At 42.7% G+C, this 23,122-nt stretch overlaps 2 protein-coding genes across 4 annotated transcripts; both read right to left on the minus strand.

Annotated features, from left to right (window-relative positions):
- Nucleotides 1-484: 484 nt before the first annotated feature.
- On the minus strand, nucleotides 485-3,109 carry LOC116321316 (sepiapterin reductase). Its single transcript, XM_031741115.2, has 4 exons — nucleotides 2,746-3,109; nucleotides 1,752-2,042; nucleotides 1,087-1,297; nucleotides 485-829 (listed from the first exon to the last, which is right to left on the minus strand). The coding sequence occupies exons 1-3, from the start codon at nucleotides 3,065-3,067 to the stop codon at nucleotides 1,107-1,109; spliced, it is 804 nt and encodes a 267-aa protein (XP_031596975.1). The 5' UTR covers nucleotides 3,068-3,109; the 3' UTR covers nucleotides 485-829; nucleotides 1,087-1,106.
- A 2,372-nt stretch (nucleotides 3,110-5,481) lies between these two features.
- LOC116321786 (excitatory amino acid transporter 1-like) lies at nucleotides 5,482-22,408 on the minus strand. 3 transcript variants are annotated; one of them, XM_031741741.2, is made up of 11 exons: nucleotides 22,352-22,408; nucleotides 22,040-22,156; nucleotides 17,623-17,765; nucleotides 17,410-17,547; nucleotides 16,501-16,705; nucleotides 16,377-16,419; nucleotides 13,834-14,114; nucleotides 13,479-13,712; nucleotides 11,866-12,060; nucleotides 11,660-11,794; nucleotides 5,482-6,512 (listed from the first exon to the last, which is right to left on the minus strand). In XM_031741741.2, the coding sequence occupies exons 3-11, from the start codon at nucleotides 17,759-17,761 to the stop codon at nucleotides 6,302-6,304; spliced, it is 1,581 nt and encodes a 526-aa protein (XP_031597601.1). In that variant the 5' UTR covers nucleotides 17,762-17,765; nucleotides 22,040-22,156; nucleotides 22,352-22,408; the 3' UTR covers nucleotides 5,482-6,301. The 3 variants fall into 3 exon arrangements, with proteins under 3 accessions (XP_031597601.1, XP_039470357.1, XP_039470358.1); XM_039614423.1 differs by lacking the exons at nucleotides 22,040-22,156; nucleotides 22,352-22,408 and adding an exon at nucleotides 17,913-17,974; XM_039614424.1 differs by lacking the exons at nucleotides 22,040-22,156; nucleotides 22,352-22,408 and adding an exon at nucleotides 17,833-17,891 and having other exon boundaries at nucleotides 17,623-17,762.
- Nucleotides 22,409-23,122: the final 714 nt, after the last annotated feature.

Raw genomic sequence — 23,122 nt, forward strand, 5'->3', positions numbered from 1 at the left:
GTGACCCGACCAACACAGGACATCAGTCAGCTGACAGTCATGCTCTGCAGTCACACTGAGGTCAAAGGTTAGTTTGGAGCAGAGAATGATCAAAGTGGAACAACTCTGCTGGGAAGACCAAGTACAGTCACAGCTGTGAAGGGGTGACAGGAAGTGCTCCCAGCTAAACACCCTAAAGTCTGACTTAAGCCAAGCTTTGCTACCATCTCAAGACGACTCATTCATCATCTTTTTCGTCCTGTAATGAGAACGAGGAGGTGGAGGACTGCTGAACGTGCTGGAGAACACCCGAGCTGCAGCCATTCCTGTTCTTGGTCGTGTTATAAGTACCTGCACTCACCTGCTGTAGATGAGCATGAAGGTGGGTGGGGTCAGGGCTACATCTCTGCTGTTAACCTCAGGTTTTGATCACTTCCTGTTGGTGTGACCCTGTCTGAATAAAGATTTTGTAATTTATGGAAGAAAACAAACAAAAACAAAGAACCACACAGCTTCTCTCAGATTTATTTCTAACATGACCAGTATCAGGTTTACAAAAGTGACCTCATCACAAAGGAAGTTACATGTCAGAAGCACCAAGCAGCACGAACACCAAACGGATCCACTTAAAGCTCTTTAACAAGTAAGGCACCTGAAAACGGCTTCAACACAGCGCGGGAATCAAGATGTGATGACATCATCACAGGGAACCAGCATGAGATATCAGCGCCCTCTGCTGAGGACATGCTGTTGCCATCTTTTTATACAGTCTGTGGAATGTGTGTGGGTCGACCCGAGCTTACGTTAGAGTCTGCGCCGATGTACGGTGATGTCATCAGGAAACTGTGGGCTAAAGGGGGAAAAAAATAAAAAATAAATAATGAACATTTTGCTCAGAAACCACAGATGCAGCCAGCAGGTGGGCAGTGTGACAGTGTTTATTCAGCCCAACATTTTAATTTTGTATAAGCTTTATCTTCTAACTATGAGAATATATTTATTTTCTTCTCTGAACGTTTCACTGTTTTACTGAAGCTCTTTCTGACCTCCGCACTAACATGTTCCACCTGACCTCAGGTTATAGTGAAGCCGAGCAGCCGGACGCACCTGTGCTACCTGCTCTGAGTCTACAGGTCGTAGACATCGACGTGAGCACCGGAGGTGTAGCTGTCCTCCAGCAGCAGCTTCATCAGCTTGGCGCAGGATGCCTCACAGCTCATCAGCTTGCCTTCGGCGAACTGGTCGCTGAACAACTTCCTGATGCCGGGGTCAGCTGACCTGGAGCGAGCTTCCACCTGCATGGCTGTATCCAGCGGTCCTGGGGTGGTCACAAAACAAGAAGTGATGTCATGGACTGCATGAAGCCTGTTACTGCTCAGCATGGCTAATGACTCATTATGACAGATTTCTTCAGCTCGGTCTGGTATGGCAGGCCAGAGAGGTCAAAACTGAATCGCTTTCAAAAATAAAGACATTTAAAAAACATTTAAAATTTATTTTTAAATGTTACTTTTGTCCTTTTTTACAATGAATTCATTTTATTTTGTTTACAGTCTTGATTTTATTTTATTTTTTTACTATTCAGCTAAAAGCCATGGAAGTATTTTATTAACCCCACATTCATCATCTGTGTCCTCACATCCTTCAGTTTGATTTGAATTTTGACCCTTTCAGCCCTCCATACTCACATATGAAGTATTTTGCCTTCAGTGAGCTTCGTGTCTTTACAAGGAAAACCGAACCAGCTCAGCAGGCCACGCCCCCTGCCTCACCTGGTGAATAGCTGAGCACCCGGACGTCCGGCTCCTCCAGCGCCAGCACCTGGAACATCATGTCCCGGGCAGCCTTCCCGGTGCAGTAGAGCGCCCAGGATGGGAAAGGCTTGATGGCGCAGAGTGAGCTGATGTTCACTACGGTGCGCCGCAGACCTGGGCGCTGCGGGAATGCCTGCAGCACCCGGGCGGTGAGGCACCAGGCGGAGCTCACGTTCAGCGACAGGTACGAGTCCACCTCGGCGAGGTCATTGAAACTCACAGCGAAGCGTGACACATCACCCAGAGAGGCTGGAGGGGGCGAGGTCATGAAGGTCAGAGGTGAAACCAGCATGAGTCACAGAGGTTTAAAGAGTTCATTCATTTAAACATCAGGAAGCAGAAACATTAAAATTCATTTGGATTATTTCGGATTTTTTGTTAATGAAAAAAAAAAAAAAAGCAAAGAAAATCAATAACGACATGTTCAAAAAAGTGATTAGGAAGAAGCAAAATCTTACAGAATCCCCCCAACATTCCACCCTTTAGTATCCAGTAATCATCACTTCCTGTTTATGCACCATCCCATCATAGCCCAGTAACACACACACACAGTCCTCCTCCTTGAATTTGGCTCCTCACTGGAGGTTTGAATTCCATTCCCTCACATTTAAAGCATTCATGAAATATTAAATACAAACAGATACAGATCATCTAAACCCCAGACCACAGAAGAAGAACTTCACTTCCAAAAACAAACATTTAATTTATAAAACTGATTTTTTTTTTCTTCCAAGCTAATTTACCACAGGCAGCGAGACAGGCTGCGCATGTGCAGAGTACTCTGATTGGACGAAGTGAGGGCGTTACAGGTGCCTCCTCTTCAGTCATCACCGAGCAGCACAGCCGTTTAATACTACTACTACTACTAATAATAATTATAATGATGATGATGATGATGACTTTCTGCCAAACACACACTAAACACACGTGACTCCATGCAGCCTGTCCTCACCTGCGTTGTTGACCAGCATCACGTGATCCACCTGCTCGATAAGCGCGTCTTTCGCGGCTCTGATAATTGCCTCCAGCCCCTCCGTCCGACCCACGTCAGCCACTACGCTCTCCACCCTAAGCCCGGCTCGGCCCGCCTCTGAGGCGGCCAGCTCTTCCCGCACAGCACGGAGGTCCTCACCGGAGCGAGCCGCCAGCACGAGTCCGGAGCCCGGCGTCACCAGCCGTGACAGCTCCCGGGCCACTGCCCGGCCGAAGCCCCTGGAGGCCCCGGTGATGATGCACAGCGCTCGGCCCAGACTTGCAGGGTCCGCGGACGACATTATGGTGATGATGATTGATGATGATGATTCTTCTTCTCCTGAGCTTATATGGCTTCAGTCCGGCGGCACTCTGGCGCCACCTCTCGGTTTCATCTGTTTGCACCTTGAAAGACTTCATTCACTGAGGCGCGTGATTCCCCCCCACCCCCCACAACACACACAAACACGATGACCCGGAGTCAGAGTTATGAAAGACACGAACATCATGAGATCATATATGAACAGAGTGCTGAACACAAGCTCACGTCTTTAAAGTTTCACGATTAATAAAATGACGAGGTTTTAATTCTCTCAAATTCAAATTCAAATTCAAATTCAAATTTTATTTGTCACATACATAGTACGATATGCAGTGAAATGCTTAGACAACTGCTCGTGACCTAAAGAAAAAAAGACTATGAATAGGATAGGAAATAAATATGAAAATTAAAATGAAGGGTAAATTTAACTAGGAAGGAATAAAATAAAATATAAAAATTAAAGTTAAAAATAAAATAACTGTACAACAACAAATTAAAATGAAGGGTGAATTTAACTAGGAAAGAATAAATAAAATATAAAAATTAAAGTTAAAAATAAAATAACTGTACAACAAAATACACAATACACAATATAGAAATGTATAGGAATATATGAAGAAATATAGAACAATAACAGCAGCTGTACAAGTACTAAATGGTAATGAAGAAATATAATGTCCAGGGTTGTGCAATCCACATGTGTAAGTGTCTTGTGCAGTGTAAATATGCTTAAAGTGATTTATTTAAGTGACTTAGTGATAAAGTGATTCGATTAGATGACCACGCAGTGTAGTTGTGCAGTGGCCACTAGTGTAAACAAATGTCCAGAATGTCCAGTGTGTGTGTAAAAACCATATGTGTGGGTCAGTACTATGTGGTGGTGTGATTGAGAGACCGTATCACCTGCGGGAAGAAGCTTCTCCTCAGTCTCTCTGTGTTGGTCTTCAGGGAGTGGAATCGCTTTCCTGACCTCAACAGAGAGAACAGTCCATTGGTGGGATGGCTGAGGTCCTTCACGATCTTCCTGGCCTTGGTCCAGCACCACCTGCTGTAGATTGAGTGCAGGTCGGGGAGCCCGGAGCGGATGGTGTGCTCAGCTGATCGCTGAGCTGATTCTCTGTTGTGTTGATGTGGTTCTGTACAAGCAAGAAAGGGTGAAATGAAGGAACAGAAGAAGAAGCTGAGGGGTTGTTTAATTCTTTAGCTGCCGATGGTTCACACACACACACACACACACACACACACACACACACACACACACACACACACACACACACACACACACACACACACACGACTGAGTTTTGACCCAGAGTCAACTCAGAGTATGATGGCGGCTAGTTGCAATCCAAGATGAACGTAAACAGCTGTAAAACTAACTTTTAGTCTGAATTTGTGACTGAGTAAATAAAACAGAGACAGAGCAGTGGCCAGGCTCTGTGCGTGGACGTGCTGCAGTGTGTTGAAGCACAGGAAACAGGTATATGAAAAGCTATAGACCAAACCTGTCAATCACAGGTAGCCCCACCCCAAATTCTACCCGCACTTCCTGTTCCTCTCTGACACAGGTGGGATCTGCTTTCAAAAGAAACTTCCTGTTTTTTCAGGCTTTAAGAAGCAACTGAGTCCAGAAACAGCTTACTGAGGCCATAGGTTACCTGAGCAGGGCGCTGATTACCTCATAAATTTCAGAGTTGCCTCCTGCTGGACGTTAGGGAGGGGAGGTCAGGGGAGGTCAGTTCATCTTCTGTATACAGGCTTTAGGTCCACACTCAGCAGCTCCAGTGGGAAACATCCCTGTTAGTTTGGATTTATTACGAGACTCGGGCTGGTGACTGAAGGACTGCAGACTTATCTTCTGAAGGATGGACGGAGCTTTAATCCAGGAGTTTAATCAGATCCTGCATCCTCTCTGATGGCCAGCAGGGGGAAACAGGAAGTTTATTTTGAAAGTGACCAATCAGAGTCAGAGAGCAGCAGGAACGAGGAGAGGGTTTATATACTGACCTCAGGCCAAATGTTTTAAATATTTATTCATACAGTGCTTTATTCTAATGATAATAAGAGTCGGTGTAACGAGGGCCACACAACACTTTACAACACACCCAGCAGCAGTTAAGAAGCATTTAGCAGAAAGCCAAAAATATGCCACAGATGAAGGTTTGTGGGATGTTTTTATAATCGTTATAGCTGCCGGCTGCTCGTCCTGATTAGTTACGAGCTTCCTCATGATCGTCAGTTTGTGTCTCCGATTTGCAAATTGATCCAAAACCCTCAATGTGCACGACACACTTCCTTTGACATGCCTGCAAACAAAGCAGCCTTTGTATTTCATACCACACAGACTTTAATATTTCAAATTCCATATTCAGATGAAAGGAGACAGACAGGAAGTGATTTGCTCTGTTTATTTCACTGACGTCAGAATAAACAAAACACCAGTTCACAGCTTTATGATGAAATCATTAACGTTAACACGTTTATGTGTCACGTCTAACGTACATTAGCACTTTATAAAATCCTCAGTGAGTCTCACTGACTCACACACAGAGTGGAAAGGTTTAGGTGTGTGCATGAGGCGGTATCACTAAGCTATAAAATAATAATAATAATCACAATATCAGCATGCTAAAGTCAGGAAGATAAAGAAACAAAACTCGTTTAGGATTTTAATTTAGGTCAAAATCACAGACTGTATGTAAAAGACTGGAACTTCATTCTTGGTAACAACCAACAGGGGGCAACTCTTGTTTCACAGATGTATGTGTTGAAATGCCCCTCCTCCTTCCTTCACCTTTGACCTCAGTGAATCGTTTATTACCGAGTCGTGTTTAATAAATTGTGAGATTAATGAAGGTCGTGTTTAGAGTCAAACTAGTGATGACTGTGTCTATCTTTTTATACAGTCTGTGACTGAAACTGCAGAGTGTGATTATATTTTTCAGTTTAACAGATGAGCTTTGCCCCCACTTCCTTTTATTGGGGGTTATTGATCGGGCACGCCCTATGGCCGACGCCCAGCCTGCAATTAGAGCAGCAAACACAAGTCGGACACTAGCTAACTATGTGACACACTGATGGATAATGTGGTTTTGGCCTCTGGGGTGGACCAGTAAAGGAATGTTAACAAAGCCACTATGTGAAGTCATGACAGTAGATCCGGTCCCCGCTCTGGGAGTCGGGAACCCTGCATGCGCGCCTGCCGACCTCGGAGCTACATGTTGGATTCGCTGTGGCCGCGTTTGTCATTCTCGAAGTCGCTGTCCTGGGAGATGAGTTTGTAAGGTTTCTTTCTCTCCTTCTCCTCCAGCACTGAGTTTCCCATCTCCACATCTCTGCTGCGGAGCTCGTGCCGGGACAGGAACTCGACAATGCCAGCGCCAATCGAGTCACCCAGGACATTGGTGGTAGTGCGCAGACGATCCCTATAAGAAACCAGAGGTCAGAGGGCAAAGACACACCAAGGGCGAGGCACGTGTCCTTTCAGACTGTCCATTCAAAGGAAGAAGTCTTTAAAAGATCCACAGAAACACCTTCATTAATCTCAAGATTTATTAAACACTAATTGTGTTCTGCAAGCCTGCTGAAAGCAGAATAAACTTTTTATTTTCTGTTTGGAAATGGATGCGTTTGTGTTCGGAAACACTAAGCTTTCTGGAACTTTGTGGATTTAATCTTTATCACAGGTCTACAGTGAGCTTTCAGAGCAGAGCACGTGAAAGGATTGACCTACTTTCAAACGTCCCGCACACCTCTCTGAACTTTCTGCTTCCTGCAGGCTTCCATACGCTCTCATTACACAGATGTATGAATATCTGAAGCTGCAAACAGCAAAACACGGAGGACAGCAGTTGATCTGAGAGCCAGCTGATTTTCTGGTTAGGGTTTAAAACAGCAACCACAGACCAAAAAGCTGAACATAGCGGTGAAATTATATTAGAATAAATATCACATAATTAAAAGTGTGAGTCAAAAATAAAAACAAGAGTGAAAAAAAATAAAATCTCAATAAAATTGCCATCTCAAACAGGGTTGACAGACAGGCTGAGGAGACAGGTTTAAAAATGGCCGATGAGGAGGCGTTTCTAATGTGTAACAGCAACAAAATCCACAATTTAGGAAGAATGATGACTATATGGGCATATCTGATCATTTATGTCTAAGAAGAAACTGGTTTTCTAATCAATAACAAATCATCAAAAGCTGTTCATAGATTCTGTCAGTATTGGTCTTTTTGTGATCACAGCAGCATCCTACGATTAAACATCTCCTTTGTCTCCTTGGAACCAGTGAGCAGGTAAAATGGATGGATGGATGAACAGATGGATGGATGGTTGGATAGAAAGATAAAATGATATCTATCTAATAGACTCCAGTTTGTTCATGTAATTGGAGAGTCCTCTTCACACACTAAGGTTAATTATGGAGTTCCACATGGCTCCATGCTAGGACCAATTCTGCTAACATTATACATGCTTCCCATAGGCAGTATCAGTAGATGGCATAGTATATATTTTCACTGATATGCAGATGACACCCAATTGTATCTATCCATGAAGCCAGATAACACACACAGAAAGAGAGAGCAATTAGTTAAACTGCAGGAATGTCTTAAAGACATAAAGACCTGGATGACCTCTAATGTTCTGCTTAAATTCAGATAAAACTGAGGTTATTGTACTCGGCCCTGAAAATCTTAGAAACATGGTATCTAACCAGATTCTTACTCTGGATGGCATTACCTTGGCCTCCAGTAACACTGTGAGGAACCTTGGAATCCTTTTTGACCAGGATATATCATTCAATGCACATATTAAAGAAATTTGTAGGGCTGTTTTCTTCCATTTGTGCAATATCTCTAAAATTAGAAATATCCTGTCTCAGGAAAAACTACGTAATGCATTTATCACATTTATTACTACTAGGCTGGACTACTGTAATTCGTTATTCGCTCTTCCCTGAAAAGTCTTCAGTTAATCCAAAATGCTGCAGCAAGAGTACTGACAGGGACTAGAAAGAGAGAGCATATTTCTCCTGTTTTGGCTTCCCTTCATTGGCTCCCTATTAAATCCAGAATTTAAAATCCTGCTCCTCACATACAAGGCCTTAAATAATCAGGCCCCATCTTATCTTAACGACCTTATAATACTGTGTCACCCCGTTAGAGCACTTCGCTCTCGCACTGCAGGCTTGTTGTTCCTAGAGTATTTAAAAGTAGGATGGGAGGGAGAGCCTTCAGTTTTCAGGCCCCTATTCTGTGGAACCAGGTTCTAGTTTGGATTCAGGAGACAGACACCATCTCTACTTTTAAGATTAGACTTCAAACTTTCCTTTTTGATAAAGCATATAGTTAGGGCTGGATCAGGTGACCCTGAATCCTCCCTTAGTTATGCTGCAATAGGTGTAGGCTGCTGGGTGATTCCCATGATGCACTGAGTGTTTCTTCTTTACGCACCACATGTTAATAGACCTCTGTTAGAGTGAATTGTTAAATGTTTGTCATTTTTATGCTTACCATCTCTACAAAAGGAATTTCACCGTCCCCCTCCCCAGATTCTCGAGGTTCTGGGTGGGGGGCTGTAGTCTTTTATTACAGCCAACATCCTTGTGAAGGTCTTTTTGATGTAAGCTTCCTGCCCAGCAGGAGGTCTCTCACTCACTCACACACACACACACACACACACACACACACACACACACACACACACACACACACACACACACACACACACACACACACACACACACACACACACACACACACACACACACACACACACACACACATTCTTACTTACATACAGAAGTTCACACATATACATACAATGCCTTAGAACCATGTAGGCGTTGCTTTGCTGTGTTTTGTGTGAACTGTCTCTCAATAAAAGGCAGCGAGAGGGGGCCATCGTCGGGGTCATTTTCGTGGTGGACACAGGCAGGCCTCCCTTGCGCAAGTAATCGATCGATCGCTGACTGTCTTGTTTTCTTTCATGATGAATAAGTCTCTAGAACTAGCTTGTGGGAACACAGACCCAACAACCTCTCTGCATTGAATCATACTTGTTTTTACTCTCTGGCTCTCTTCCACAGCATGTCCTTGTCCTGTCTTCCTCCCCTCACCCCAAACGGTGGTGGAAGATGGCCACCCCTCCCTGAGCCTGGTTCTGCTGGTTAAGTTCAAACTTTTCCTTCCCATTGTCACCAAAGGGCTTTCTCATAGGGTGTCATATGATTGTTTTCTCTGTTTTCTTTGTATTATTGTAAAATACTATACTACTGCTACTAATAATAGTAATGCAATATAAAGAGCCTTGAGGCAGCTGTTGTGATTTGGTGCTGTAAAAAACAGAATTGAACTGAATTGAATTAAATTGAATTGAATAGATGGATGGATGGACAGATGAATGGATAGACGATGGATATTCGGACTTTGTGACATAAACCAGGATAACTAAGCAGCATTGGAATATCAGACTCTTCACTTCCTTCTGTTCCAGGTGGAAAGTCCTCCTGAAGCATCCTAGTTAGAGCAGAGTTTTTTCTTATTACCCCAGTTAGCTGAGTAATTTCAGGGAAGGGTATTCTAATTGAAACGATTAATTTGGGAAACCTAATTATGTTTCTATGTTAAAACTCTCTGCAAAAATATTTAATACAAAAGGGAAGATGTGGAGCGAGACTCATGGGAGCGGGAAAAATGTGTCACTAGGTGGTTGTAGACATGGAGCTGTATTTGACCTTTAAATGAGAGATGATTCATGTACGGGTACTTTACACAACAGCGTTTATACTCGATCAGGCTCCTTTCACATTAGTGCCGAAAAAGAATGTTTTCAAAAGCGAAGGTTCTGGAAAGCTGCTGATTACAGAGTGGTGAAATAATGTTATTGTTAAGGTAACAACAACAATAACCTCCCAGTGGATCCAATCATCCAGGTACTGAAATCCCACAAAGCTGATCTTTTTCATTTGAACATTGTGTTTTCAGAGGGGGACAAAACGCATATTAACAGAATCAGATTTATGGGATTTTTAAAAAAAAACTTTATTTAGTATCATGAAGTGAATCTCTTGAGATTAAGAACCTATTTTGAGGCTTGTGTTGAAGCCAGAGAGAGAGAAAGTGTGAACTTTTTGAAAATCCATTTGAAGTGGATTTTCAGTGGCAGGAGAAAACAGAAGAGGCCTTCCAGTGTTTGAACCCTCTTACAGTGAGGTAGTAGCACTAACCACTGAGCCACAGCGCTGCACATGGTCTGTTAGCATGGGTGCAGTAAAGCTTCCCAGTAAGTGTGACAATAAACATAAAGAAGCATGATTGAAAACAATTTAAAGCAGCCTCAGTGTCTGCATTGCCCATCCTCTACTTTCATGCAGTTCAGTTCTGACTGTAGTCGGAACCATTTTGCACAAAATACAAAAGCTGTAAATATGTGAATGTGACACACAAATCAACTCCATGCATATATTAAACGTATTAAACAGTAGCTTTATTGAATGTATGTGTATGCAATGTTTTCTAATGTCGTCTACTGCAAGGATGTCTAACTCATTTTACTTGATGGATCACTTTGATTTTAAGTGGATCACACCGGTGAAACTCTAATGCTTTTCTGTCAGTGTGAAGAGGTTTACCTGCGTGTTTAATCCCTGAAATATTTTAGTATAAGAAAAAGAAGTGTAAGTTTAACAGGATGTCTCAGCTTTTCTGCTTTTCTGCATGATAAATAAAAGTGGCTGTAGAAAATGAAAGAAATATGTCAGAATGTCCTTTGCAGTTTAAAATGTAAGAAATAAATGTGTAAAACAACAGAGAAGGTTCTGTTAGCTCATGCCCAGAGTGAGCTGTAATGATCAAATAGAACGTTTTTCTTAGTTTCTTTCTTTCTGTCTTTATTACCTTGGACCCACCATAATGAGTGGGGAATGAGTGGGAGGGTGGGATGCTTTTAACCATGTAAAGCACTGTGCTACAGTTTTTTTGTATGAAAAGTGCTTTATAAATAAAGATTGATTGATTGATTGATTGATAAACACCTTGAGGCAACTGCTGTGATTTTGCATGATATGAATACGATTGAATTGAATATAAATTTGAAATTTCTATTGTAGATGGTGAAAAACAAGATTTTTTCTGATAATGTTTATCTCTTACTTAGATACTTTGGTCTAGTATGAATGGCCATATCAGTAGGAAAGGCTGTGAAACTTGTAAAACATATGAAAATACTGTTAAAAGTCCAAAACCTATGCTTTCCTTCACGTTTTCCAAAGCCATCCAGTGGCCTTATGTTTAAAGGCGCTGGTCTTGGCGAAGCATGTGTAATGGTCCGAGTACAGAGCCCTGTGAAACTCCATGACTCTCTGTTCAAACTGGAATCTGTGGGATAAATCAGAGTCTAACCAGCACAGCGGAGGTCCTTTAAGCACTAAAACAGTGAACCCACCAGCGATGAAGACAAAGACAACAAAGTGCTGATGAAGATCAGCACTTGTGAAGTTCTTGTTGCTTACATTTGCATGATGAGTGAGCTGGTCTGCCAACAGTGATTGCCAACAAGAAGGTACTTACAGGAACCAATCAACTGCAATGATGAGAGTGATGTCATCAGTGGGAAGTCCGACAGAGGTCAGCACAATCACCATGGTAACCAGACCTGCCTGAGGGATGCCGGCAGCACCAATACTGGCTGCAGTTGCTGTGATACTTTCAGAAGGAGAGAGAGAGATAAATCCACAGAGTTTGAGTATGAAGACGCCTGTTAGGACTTTAGTTACCTGATGGTGATAATCTGTCCGAAGTTCATCTCCATGTTGTTGACCTGAGCAATAAAGATGGCTGCCAATGCTTCATACAGAGCGGTTCCGTCCATGTTGATGGTGGCGCCCACGGGCAGCACGAAGCGAGTGATCCGCTTATCGATTCTGTTGTTTTCCTCCAGACATTTAAAGGTGACTGGCAGCGTGGCCGAGCTGCAAGACAGCAGAGAGGAGGATTTTAAAGCATCCACAGAAACAGAGAAAAGTGTTTCAGACACACTATCATAGCGCTTAGCACCGAGAGCGGGTTCATTTATCACGCCTCATTTACAGACATCTCTAGTTGAAACAATAAATGTGGTAAAAATAACGGAACATGTCAACGAGAAGAATAAGATCATGTTTTAGAAAGAGGTTTTCACAGAAGAATAATCAGCTCATATATCTATGACAACAGCTGCAACTACGTACTGCTCCTGGAACTAAACCATTTAATGCAACTACAGCAGCAAAACAACTGCTGACATTACCCTAACCACTGCAACTGAACATCACCAACACACCCTACAGCAACACTCAGACATGTCAATTAAACTGAAAACTGCAACCAACCACCTACAACCAGTTAACCAACTATTCAACTAAATCACCTCTGAACAATGACAGCCATACTGAGATAAGTTGCTTTGGATATGCTAATGTTAGCTGCTGTTAGTGACTGTTAGCTTCTGTTAACTGCTTTTAGCTGCTGTTAGTGAAACAGATTTTGCAGTAGATTTAAACTTATTGCACACTGACTCTAGGTAAATAAACTCTTCTATAATCAGAGAATGTAATCAAACTGTTTATTAGAGGGAAAGTGTCATTTTTAGTACATTTGATCCTAACATTAGCTAGCATTATGTTAGAACCAGCTCTTTTTGTTTAGCTGGCTCATTTTCAGCTGTCTGGAGATGGAAAGATCACATATCTAATAGCCACATCCACAAAACCCAGTTATTCAGAAGGGAGATGTCCTTCCCTGCCAATGTATTCATATATGGTGGGGGAACATGGCAGCTTCCACAAACCGTTGCCCGCTCCTATGTAACAGATGAATCTTAAGTTTATGAGAACGGATCAGTTTGTCGGAAAATCTAATTAAAGACTAATCAATGTATATTTACGAGTATAGTATACTTTTTTTTTTTAGTAAGTAACCTCAAACATGAACAAACCTTGACAAAGTTAAAGCCTGAAAACTAATGTTTGATTGAAAGAAATTATTTAAGATGAGTCTCACCCAAACGATCCAGTTTACATGCGCCTGAAGTCCATATAAACTGGACCATCTTAGTTGTAGTTTTTTAAGTTTCAGCCACATTTGGCTCACTCATTAGACAACAAAACCAACCAACGCAACTTACATCAACCATTACATCTACATCTACAGCTACAACTATTTACAACAATGACCGCAACTAGAATGCACCAGTTAAGGTCAAATATTTCTGTCTTTTGAGTAACTTGGCTCATCTTCTCTGGCAAAAGTATATTTAATGAACAAAAAGAAAATTGGTGTGTTTTGGTGTTTCTGGTCAATAGAAAACACCAAAACTTCCATTTGTTGAAGTTTGGTAGAAGTTGCTCACCTGGAGGAGGTCCCCAGAGCCGTTACCAAAGCTTGCAGGAGCCCTGCGATGAAGATGAAGGGGTTCTGGCGAGTAATGACAAAATAAAGAGTGGGCAGAATAAGAACAGCATGGATCATCAAGCCGATGATCACCGTGATGGTATACATGCCCAGCTGGCCACCCATCTGGGTCAGATCGTCCATCTCCACAATCTTTCCTGCAATCAGGAACAAGATGCCAATGGGAGCATACCTGAGAAGAATTGAAGAGTGGTGCGTTACTGCAGATAACTTTCATGGTGGACTTTTTTCATGGTGGACAGGGAACTGCTTTTTATTCAAAACATTTCCCAGTGAAATCTCAGATGTTTTACCACATAATGATGGCGACCAGGCGCATGATGGCTTCGTTCAGGCTGTCAAAAAAATCCCGCAGGAGCTGGCCCTGCTCTTTCATGTTGCCAATGATTAGACCAAAGCACATGGAAAAGACCACCAGCCCGAGAGCATTGACCCCGTTCACTTGACCTGGCACCGGGATGACTTCCTCTCTTGTGATCTCCATGGTCTCCTGGGTGCCGTTGGTTGAGTTAAAGAGGGTGTCATTCACAGTCACCGTCACATGAACTGTTCGTTTTCCATATTTGGTTTTGAACTGGAGAATGGGAGAATTAAAGGAATAAGGTTAGACGAGCGGAACAGATGACCTTCTCAAACTTCACTTATGGAGTTTTTATTTCGTTCCCTAAGGATTCATCATGGATTGAGAAAAGTTCATCAGGACAAACTCAAACTCCTGACCTCACCCTTCACGGCTTGCTTCAGAATCAGAATGAGAATACCTTAATAATCCCTAAGGAAATTATATGGGTTACAGTTGCTCCAAGACAATAACAGTAACAGACTAAACTAATGAAATAATACAATATATTAAAAAGTTTACAAGTATAAGTAATAGCTGTAATATAGATACAAATAGTTCAATTTAAATATCAAGAATATTACAGAGGTGATATACATATGATTGACATTTAATTCTATCCTGTGAAACGTTGTCATTTGTTATTTTACTGTAGAGCATGTGCAAAAAGGTGTAACTATTGCAGTGTGTACTGTGCATTAGATGGAGGAGTTGTACAGGGACAGACCTGCTGACATCATGAGGTATCAAGATTAGCTGTAAAAGTTCAGCACGCAAGAAATGAGAGTTTAGATGTAAATGGCTTAAAAGTGTTTATATTGTTTTAAAAACAGGCTCAGAAATATTACTCTGACATTGTCTCGGCATCTGTCCACCATCATTAAGTAACCAAAAACAGATGCATTTCATTTCTTCTTGGCGAAAATCTGATCAATATTTCTTGAGAAACCATTTGAACTGATTGCTGTTCTCTGTCTAAACAGCATCAACATCAGCCTGTCTACAGCTCAGACTTAGCCATCAAACCATGACCGTTTTTTCCAGGAGACCAGGAGATAACGTTCCAAACATATTTGCTGTTAAAAAGGTTAAACCTTCCACACAAACAATCAGGTTTCAGGAAAATGTCCTTCAGTTATTCAGGAAGTAATACTAGAAGAGCGCAAAAAAATTAAATCTGTAAGACTTATAATTTCTATTCAAAGTCCTTCTTCACCATCACCAGTAAACTCTCTGGGGTTTGGATTTGGTTAATGTGCACCCGTGTTTAGAGAGTTTTAGTTTTTAGAGGGAAAAATCTGCCCCTGAATGCTTCTTTATCTCATATCAGGATTAAAAATGGACTCCAGTTTGAGTGTCCCTGTTAAGCTTTAATTTCTCATCAGTTTCCTCTTACAAGACCAGCTCTTATACAAAAACCTCTCCACTGTCAACATCTGCACAACTTTAATTTGGAAACTTTTTGCAACCAGAAAAAGTCTCATCTTTCCAAACTGTTGTCTCTCTCTGTAAAATCTATGAATCTCTGAGTCTCTCACTGATGGATCATTAAAACATGATCGTACACTCGTGTCTTCAACCCCGCTGTTTCAGCAGCAGCAAAACATGCCAGGTTACAAAAATCGAGAGGTGCACGACCTGCAGAAACAACAGTAAACCAGGAGCTTCATCAGTGGATGTGACGTCACTTTTGTCGTATGGCGCCATTAGCCAGCGTGAGAGTGGTGAAGAAGAGCAAGAAGAGTTCTTTAACTTTTCTCATGAATGTAAATGTCAATTATTTAAATGAAACTTTTTAAACAAAGCTAAGTGTTTTTTGGACTGCTGGTAAAGTCATCTTCAGTGCTTTCACTTAAAAGTGTACGTCACTTTAATGTTCAGGCTGGATCTAACTGCAGTGTACAGCAGCTCAGGTCTGATGGCCCGGTCAGGAGGCTGTGTAAAGTGAGACATTCATGTGAATGGAGCTGAAATCACAGCACAGCCATCGTCTCATTTCTGTGTCTGCTGATTTTGTCAGACGAAGCTCTGAGTTTGACATGTTTGGAGCTGTTCTGTTGTCTCCTGGAAACCAGTGCGAGGTAAACCTCTGCACCTCAGCATCTCTATGTGAATGAGAGGGTGAAGAAGAGGTGAGAGGAGAGAGGTGAAAAGGAGCGAGCTGTGGGTTCATTTTGGGTTCATGTCGGGTTCATGCTGAAAGATTCTTGGAGCTGTAATCGTTCAGTGAGCTGGAGTTGGCAGGAAGGAAACTTTCAGAGCCAGTGAGAGCTTCAGGGTGACATCAGGTTAAAAAGACTAGTAGCATGTCAAGTTTCATCAGTGCTTAAAGACCGAGCTTCGTTCACCTGAAATATCCAAGCACTCTGAACACGCCAACATGTAGTTGGAATAAATGATCTATGATCCAGGTGGAGAGATTAACATGCCAACATTTCTGTTCCAGTGATAAAAGCTGCAGGAGCTAGTTTACAAGGTATAAAAGATAAAGCTCACCTGTTGCGTGCAGGCTTGGACCAAGTTTGGTGGGAACATATTTCTGAAATGAGAAAACAGGTCATTCTGAGACAGCATGGACTAACTTCAGTTAAAACTGTGACAGCATCACTGTTGTAGCTACCTGATCAGGTCCAGGAAGGCATCGGCGGGACTGACTTGCTCGATGGTCTGCTGCTTCCCAAACTCATCTTTAGAGCCTTTTCCCGGGTGGATGATGAGCACGATGATGATACCGATGAACACTGCGATAATGGTTGTGGTCATGTAGTAAATCACGGCTCTCATGCCCATCTTTCCTGAGGCTTTGCTGTCCAAAGCTGCCATTCCTGATGGAAAGAGGGCGGGATATGTTTGATCATTAACACAGTTTTTCCGGATCATAGTAGGATTATGAATTAATCGTCTAACAACATGTGAGTTTAATGGATGAACATTTGATGGTTTAAAAAACAAATCCTGTCAGAGAAAAACAGGTATTTAGTGAGAGAGGAGAGGGATGACTTATTTTAGTGTTAATGGTTAATGGTAATGACTGACTTAGAATTCAGTTACATATTTCAGCCCTGGAGGTCGATGCTTGGTTACAGCAGAAAAAAAAGTTCAATTTTGCCTCTTTTGTTAGCGAATCAGTGGGAACCTCTTCATCACCAGACCGGGCTGAAGGCTGACTCTCAGTGAGTATTAGTTTGTAGGGACGACCTCCCTGTGAACCACCTCCATCAGCTCAGCTGGGACACTGCTGATCTTTTCATGGTGTGAAAACCCAGAGGGAGCTTAGTAAAACCAACAAAGAGTTTAGGCCTAATTTAGAGGTAACATCTTCTCAGCCAAAGTCCTGACGGTTTGCTGATAATGTTAAGAGGTTTTAAGGAAACAGCTTAATAACAAATCATACTAAGGTTAAAGGTGAACGTAGCTGATGACAGCTTACAGCAGTTGTCGCCATCACAGTTACAAACCACTTTTCTGACTGGTTGGTCACCATTTCTTTTCCAAACTTGGAGGATGACCACTGAGCTGTGCACTGTACCTGTTATTAGACTGGAAATCAGCAAAGGCAGGACCAACATCTGCAGCATCCTCATCAGCAGCTCTCCAGGGAAGGAGAAGTACTTCACTTCTCGATAGGTCATTTTGTAGGGGCGCAGCGCGAATCCGAGAACGATTCCTGCAGTCAAAGCACGTTCCTATTAACAACTACAAAACTGAAGAGATGTCTCTGTTTCGCAGCGGGTGTACATACCTACAATAACTGCTCCAACTGTGAAGAGCACAAAGGAGTTCTTCTTCAGGAAGGCCTGGACGTCCTCTTTAGAGATCTCCTCCACTTTTCTCTTGGCCTTCATGGTGCGAATGTGAATGCTTTCCCTGATGCGCTGCATCCTGCTGAAAATATGAAAAATGGAAGCATGATGTTACTAGGTTTGTGAATGTAGATGGTTTCAGAACTCACCAGTACTGAAGCACTGGTTCATTACTGAGGCATCCGTCAAGGATCCACCTTCTTATATTTTCACTATACATGTTACCCACTGGATCTGTCATGGTCTGGGTGTGTGGCTGTAAAATTCCATTGAAGGTCTGGACCTCCCTGGTATCCACCCATGGGCAGGGCCTACAGCCTCCCTCACCTGAAGCTGATTGAGGCAATCAGGTTGGAGATTTAAGCTGCTTGCTGACACTGCTTCCTCGCCAGTTTGTCAACTACCCTATGTTGGTAACCAGGCCTCATGTTCATGAATCTCAAGTGCTCTACTGGACCGCACCACCTCTCCCTCAACGCTTCCATCTCCCACCTGCACAGTAAGACGGAGATTTTCATAGCTTCCACTCTCTCCAGAACTCCTCATTGGCTACCGCTCTAACACTGCTCTCCTCTCTTCCAGTACGTACCTAATCACCAGCAGCTGCCATTGCTCTCTTGGACCTGTCCCCTTGCTTATCCCTCTCCCCTGGCCAAGACCCTCACGCCCCATATATCAAGCCTTAAATCAAGTACTAACGTGAACGTCATTTTGGTGTTAGTCAATAAACCTTTGTTAAACCCTTTACTCTGCCTCCGCCTTGGGTTTCCTGCACGTGGGTTTGATTTTTGGTGCTCGGCCTCCAGCCGCTTTGTGACAGGATCTGTCTTTCAGAAACTCAGTATTCAGTCTCACTCTTTTTGATGATGACACTGAAATCCAAGAACTTAGTTCAACTAAATGACAGCAAACCTGAACAGAGTACTCCCCACCCCAGATGTACCAGTGTCTTTGTGAAGCTGCTCGGCCCTCTTTACGTTCAAACTGTAGTTAAGATCTTAAAAACAAAACAAAAAAACAATAAAAAAAAACCCCAAACATTAACCATGTAACCAATGTTCCCTCTAAGCTGCGCACGTGCGCAATTGCGCACTGCTGGCACGGTCTCTGCGCACAGAAAATCTGTGTTGCGCACAAAAAAAAAATTAACCTGAATTGAAATTAAAATTAATACTTTAACAATTCTGTTTTGCAGTGTTAGTCAGTGAGTGACTGGCTGCTCCCGTAAGTCCAGCCAATAATGCGATTTACATTTGTATATACGCAGCTAATCAACGTCGCTGACAGGGTATGACAGCGTCCTTATGTGCCGACACCGGTTTTTTAGCTGGCAAAGCAGCGTGGCTGATGTGGAGTGAAGCCACGTTAATGACAACTTGTACAACCATTGGAGATGTGAGCAGGACAGACGGAACAATTGACGGAAAATGTGTGGACTTTATACCAGTTTTTAAATTGTGTTGATAGGCCACGTAAAACCAGAGTTGTGATAAAAAAATATGCAATGATTGGTTTTCTTCCTGAATACTGTCGTTGTTTATATTTACTGCCGGAAGAAACGGTAAAAACGGCGTTTTATAAGAAAAAAGGCTGAAAGCACTCTCCGCCAGTGAGCAAAAACAAACTCCACCCCCCTCTCCCTTTCCTATTCGTCCAAAAAAGTACCATGTCGACCAATCAAAAAATGATATGGCAACGTGGCATCTAGTTGTTAAGAAACGGGGGGAAGTTTTAGGAGTGACGGCGGTGCTTTGATATGTGAGAGATTTGCGACGTTAAGCGCAAATCTTGTGAAGTTAGTGTGTAGTGTAGTTTTGTTGTGTGTCAGAACAATGAGGCGAGTACTGAATGTTACAGGTGTTACAGGAGTGATACATCTCCTGTTGTCAGGCCTGCAGGTATCAGGCTGTTGTTCTCCTTTATCTCATAGTGGACAGAAATTATTTTTTGGAGTGGCACAAATGATTTGTGTGGCATCAGATTTGATGCAGAACAGCTGATTGAACAATCAGCTGTTAGTTTGAAAAATAGTAAATAGTTTGAAATCCATCCATCCATCCATTCGCTTCCGCTTATCCTTTTCAGGGTCGCGGGGGGCGCTGGAGCCTATCCCAGCTGTCATAGGGCGAGAGGCGGGGTACACCCTGGACAGGTCGCCAGTCTGTCGCAGGGCCAACACACAGGGACAGACAACCATTCACACTCACATTCACTCGCACATGCCTTGGCTGCATTTTAAAAAAAATAGCTGCAAAAATCTTTGTTGTTTGCCAAACTGAGTTACTTTTTTGAAGAAGTAACTATATAATTAATTGCCCAGCATTGGTCATTATATACTCTCTCCCAGACCACAGACTCATAATACAAGTCAGAGCTTTTTTTAAAAAAGAAAGAAAGTTGTGTTTTCAAAATTGGAGTTTAAGTTATTTTTACTTCCAATAGTGTTAACATACTACACAGGTCAATGACTAGATTTTTTTTACATTTTCATTGTAAGTGGGCTAAAGCAGTTAATTAAAAGTAGTCTAACATAAATGTAAATGCTGTAATTTGATTATTTTAATAAACCATGTAACTTGGATGGATTAGATGCTGGCGCGACCACAGTGCACACGTCTGATGTCGCTCACAGTGGTCCAAGGGATCGCTCAGGGAGTTTGTGTGTTCGCTCAGACACGTGAAAAATTAGAGGGAACATTGCATGTAACCATCTTCTTCTTCCTCTCCCTGATCCCTAGCTGGTGTTAGGCCTGGATCAACTCCTAAGCCCATACGCTGCTGTGGGTGCCAATGGTTGTCGAATTTCCTTCACAGCTCGTTTCCATGCATTGCGATTGTTGGTGATTGTCCTGGTCTCGTCAAGATTCATTCTGCGATCTCTGATGTCATCTTTGAGCTGTTTTAGCCACGTTTTCTTCGGTGCCGTTCGTTGGATTCTCCACTGGGTTGGTCGTTTACGCCAGAGGAGTTGGTGTGGTAGGCGGCTCACATCCATTCGACACACATGGCCAAACCATCGCTATTACTTTAGCAGTATTATTCTAACTCCTGTCCCATTATTATTCTGTTTGGAGATATTTCCACTGAAACTCAAAGAGATGAAGCAGTCTGTCTTTGAGATACAGACGAGTATTCGACACTAAGAGTAAACTATCCTGCTGTAAAAAAACAAGAAAGTCTGCACAAAGAGGTTGTGGTCACGTCGTTGTGTCACAGACTGCTCCATTTCTGCAGTTTTGTCACCACTTAGTTTTATTTTCACTTCCTGTTTGGTCGGTTTTATGAGAAGGTGACAGTTTGGGTTAAATACACCTGTCTCCAGTGTTAACATTACGCCAACCAACTGTCCACTTGTTCAAAGTAAGACCAGACTTGAAAATCCTTCTTACTTTCAACAAAATATTGTAAAATATGGACAAATCAACCCTGCAGTTCACCAGTAGCCTGTTTATGTTAAGACTTGGGTTTGTTTAATATCCAGCCCATTTCATATAATTATTTCCCTACTTTGAAACAACTAAATATCTTTTAACATAAAAAAAATGCAAGGTCCCAATAAATGTGTGAGATTTCATCTGAAAGGTAACATGATCTAATTTCTGAAACTGTGCCTGTGCCACAGCATGTGGCTGAAACACAAACTGCCCCAACCTGAGACGGGACACCTATGACCTGATAAGTGCTGAGAGGGGAACCCCGTCACGTCAAAAGGCTCAGTCTGTGATCTTGCTTGGGTACGAGTGACGTAAATGTTGTCATCTGATCGTGAGTGTGAGGGTCTATGTGGACCTCCCCCTTTGGGACCACAAACTCATCTTTGGAGAATTTACAGTACAATTCATCCCAGGCAATGGACATCAAACATCAGATAAGCGGCACTGAGACTCCAGCCGCCATGTCCGCAGAGTCATCAAGGCAGTATTCATCACTGATGATAATCTAAATCCCTAACTGTTCTCCCAAGGCTTCAAAATCCGATGACAGAAAACATAACTCTATCAGACATAAAAGACATATTTTTCCTAGACCCAAGTACTTTTTTTGCTCCAAAGTTAGGGTGACTTGGCCCTCTGAAGTATTTCTATTACCATTCTGTATTTCATTATCTCTTTCCTCTCTGAGGTCTACGTTATCGTCAGTGATGACCATCCCCAACCCTAACCCCGGGAGATAATAATGCATCTCGTTTTTTAATTACATTTTTGGCAATTATAGAGCAAACAAATTAATTATTCTAGCTGAAATTGAAAAAGTTTACCATCGCATGAGGAAAGGTTAGGGTAGGGTTACCATCTATGATGGCTTAGATTCAGGTGTTTCGATCCAAATCAGAGATAGATGCTGCTCTTCACCTACCTGTTGGTTGTGGCGTTGGCCCTTCAGACGCTGAGGTTGACCCGGCAGGGAGAGAAAGCAGCAGAGGGACAGAGAGTCTGAGCGATGAAGCTCCTCAGTGTGGGAACCAGAGCTCGACTGCAACCAGAAAAGACAGGAGGGGGCATCCAGAGGAGGGGGGCGGGTGAGATAATGATCCTCCCATAATAACACTGTTAGCCCTGTGACACACTTTCAGGTAAAGCCCAGGTGGATGAAAAAGTTTCTGAGAAACATCACAGGATTGTTTCACTGACACATTATCTGCCTTTGAAAGTTCCAGCTCTTACTCACCTCTAAACGCTCTTCCTCACCTCTTCTGCACTCCTCTCCTTCTTCAGCTTGAAGTGTGACTTTGATGCTCGGTTAGCATCCACATATTTATGTGAAAGGATGCCAATCAAACAATAAGCCGCGCCTCCCTCGGGACGTGGTATAGTTTGAGGTTACTCCTCGGAGTAAACGACGCACCACAATTAGCTGAACAAAGTGGAGCTGAGATGAAGAGCGACCTGACTGTATGGAAACATGTTCCCGCGGGGGGATGAGTATAATTAGTGAAGAATATCCCTGAAATCAGGTCGCCTAGCCTCCTACAAACACTGTTCCCCGGTCACTGTGGCAGCAGTGAATGAAGCAGGAACATCGGCCTGTGACGGCTTTACTACACTCGCTGCTATTTTTAATACTGCCCTTCGATGCCTAAAAACAGACTGAGGATGAGCTCACAGCGGGATCTGACCGACAGAAACAACAGCATCAGCTGATCATCTCAGAGAACCGGCTCTGATCTCTGACACGATGATGTTGTTAGTGAAGCTGGAGGCGAAGCTTCGGACTGTATGCTGGGTTTACTTTATGCTGCTCGTGTTTCTCAGACCGAAACTTCTTCATTAAAGCCAGAAACGGAACAATTTTGTGAAAATCGGTTTCAATTTCAGGTCGCTGTCAGAAACTCTTCATCAGTTGTAATGAAACTGGAGTCGTATGGATCCCACAATGTGTGACCTTTGACCTCTACTCTGACCATGGAACTCACATTAAATATTTTTTTTGAGGTTCGAG

The sequence above is a fragment of the Oreochromis aureus genome, linkage group 7, assembly GCF_013358895.1.
Source record: "Oreochromis aureus strain Israel breed Guangdong linkage group 7, ZZ_aureus, whole genome shotgun sequence".
Lineage (NCBI taxonomy): Eukaryota > Metazoa > Chordata > Actinopteri > Cichliformes > Cichlidae > Oreochromis > Oreochromis aureus.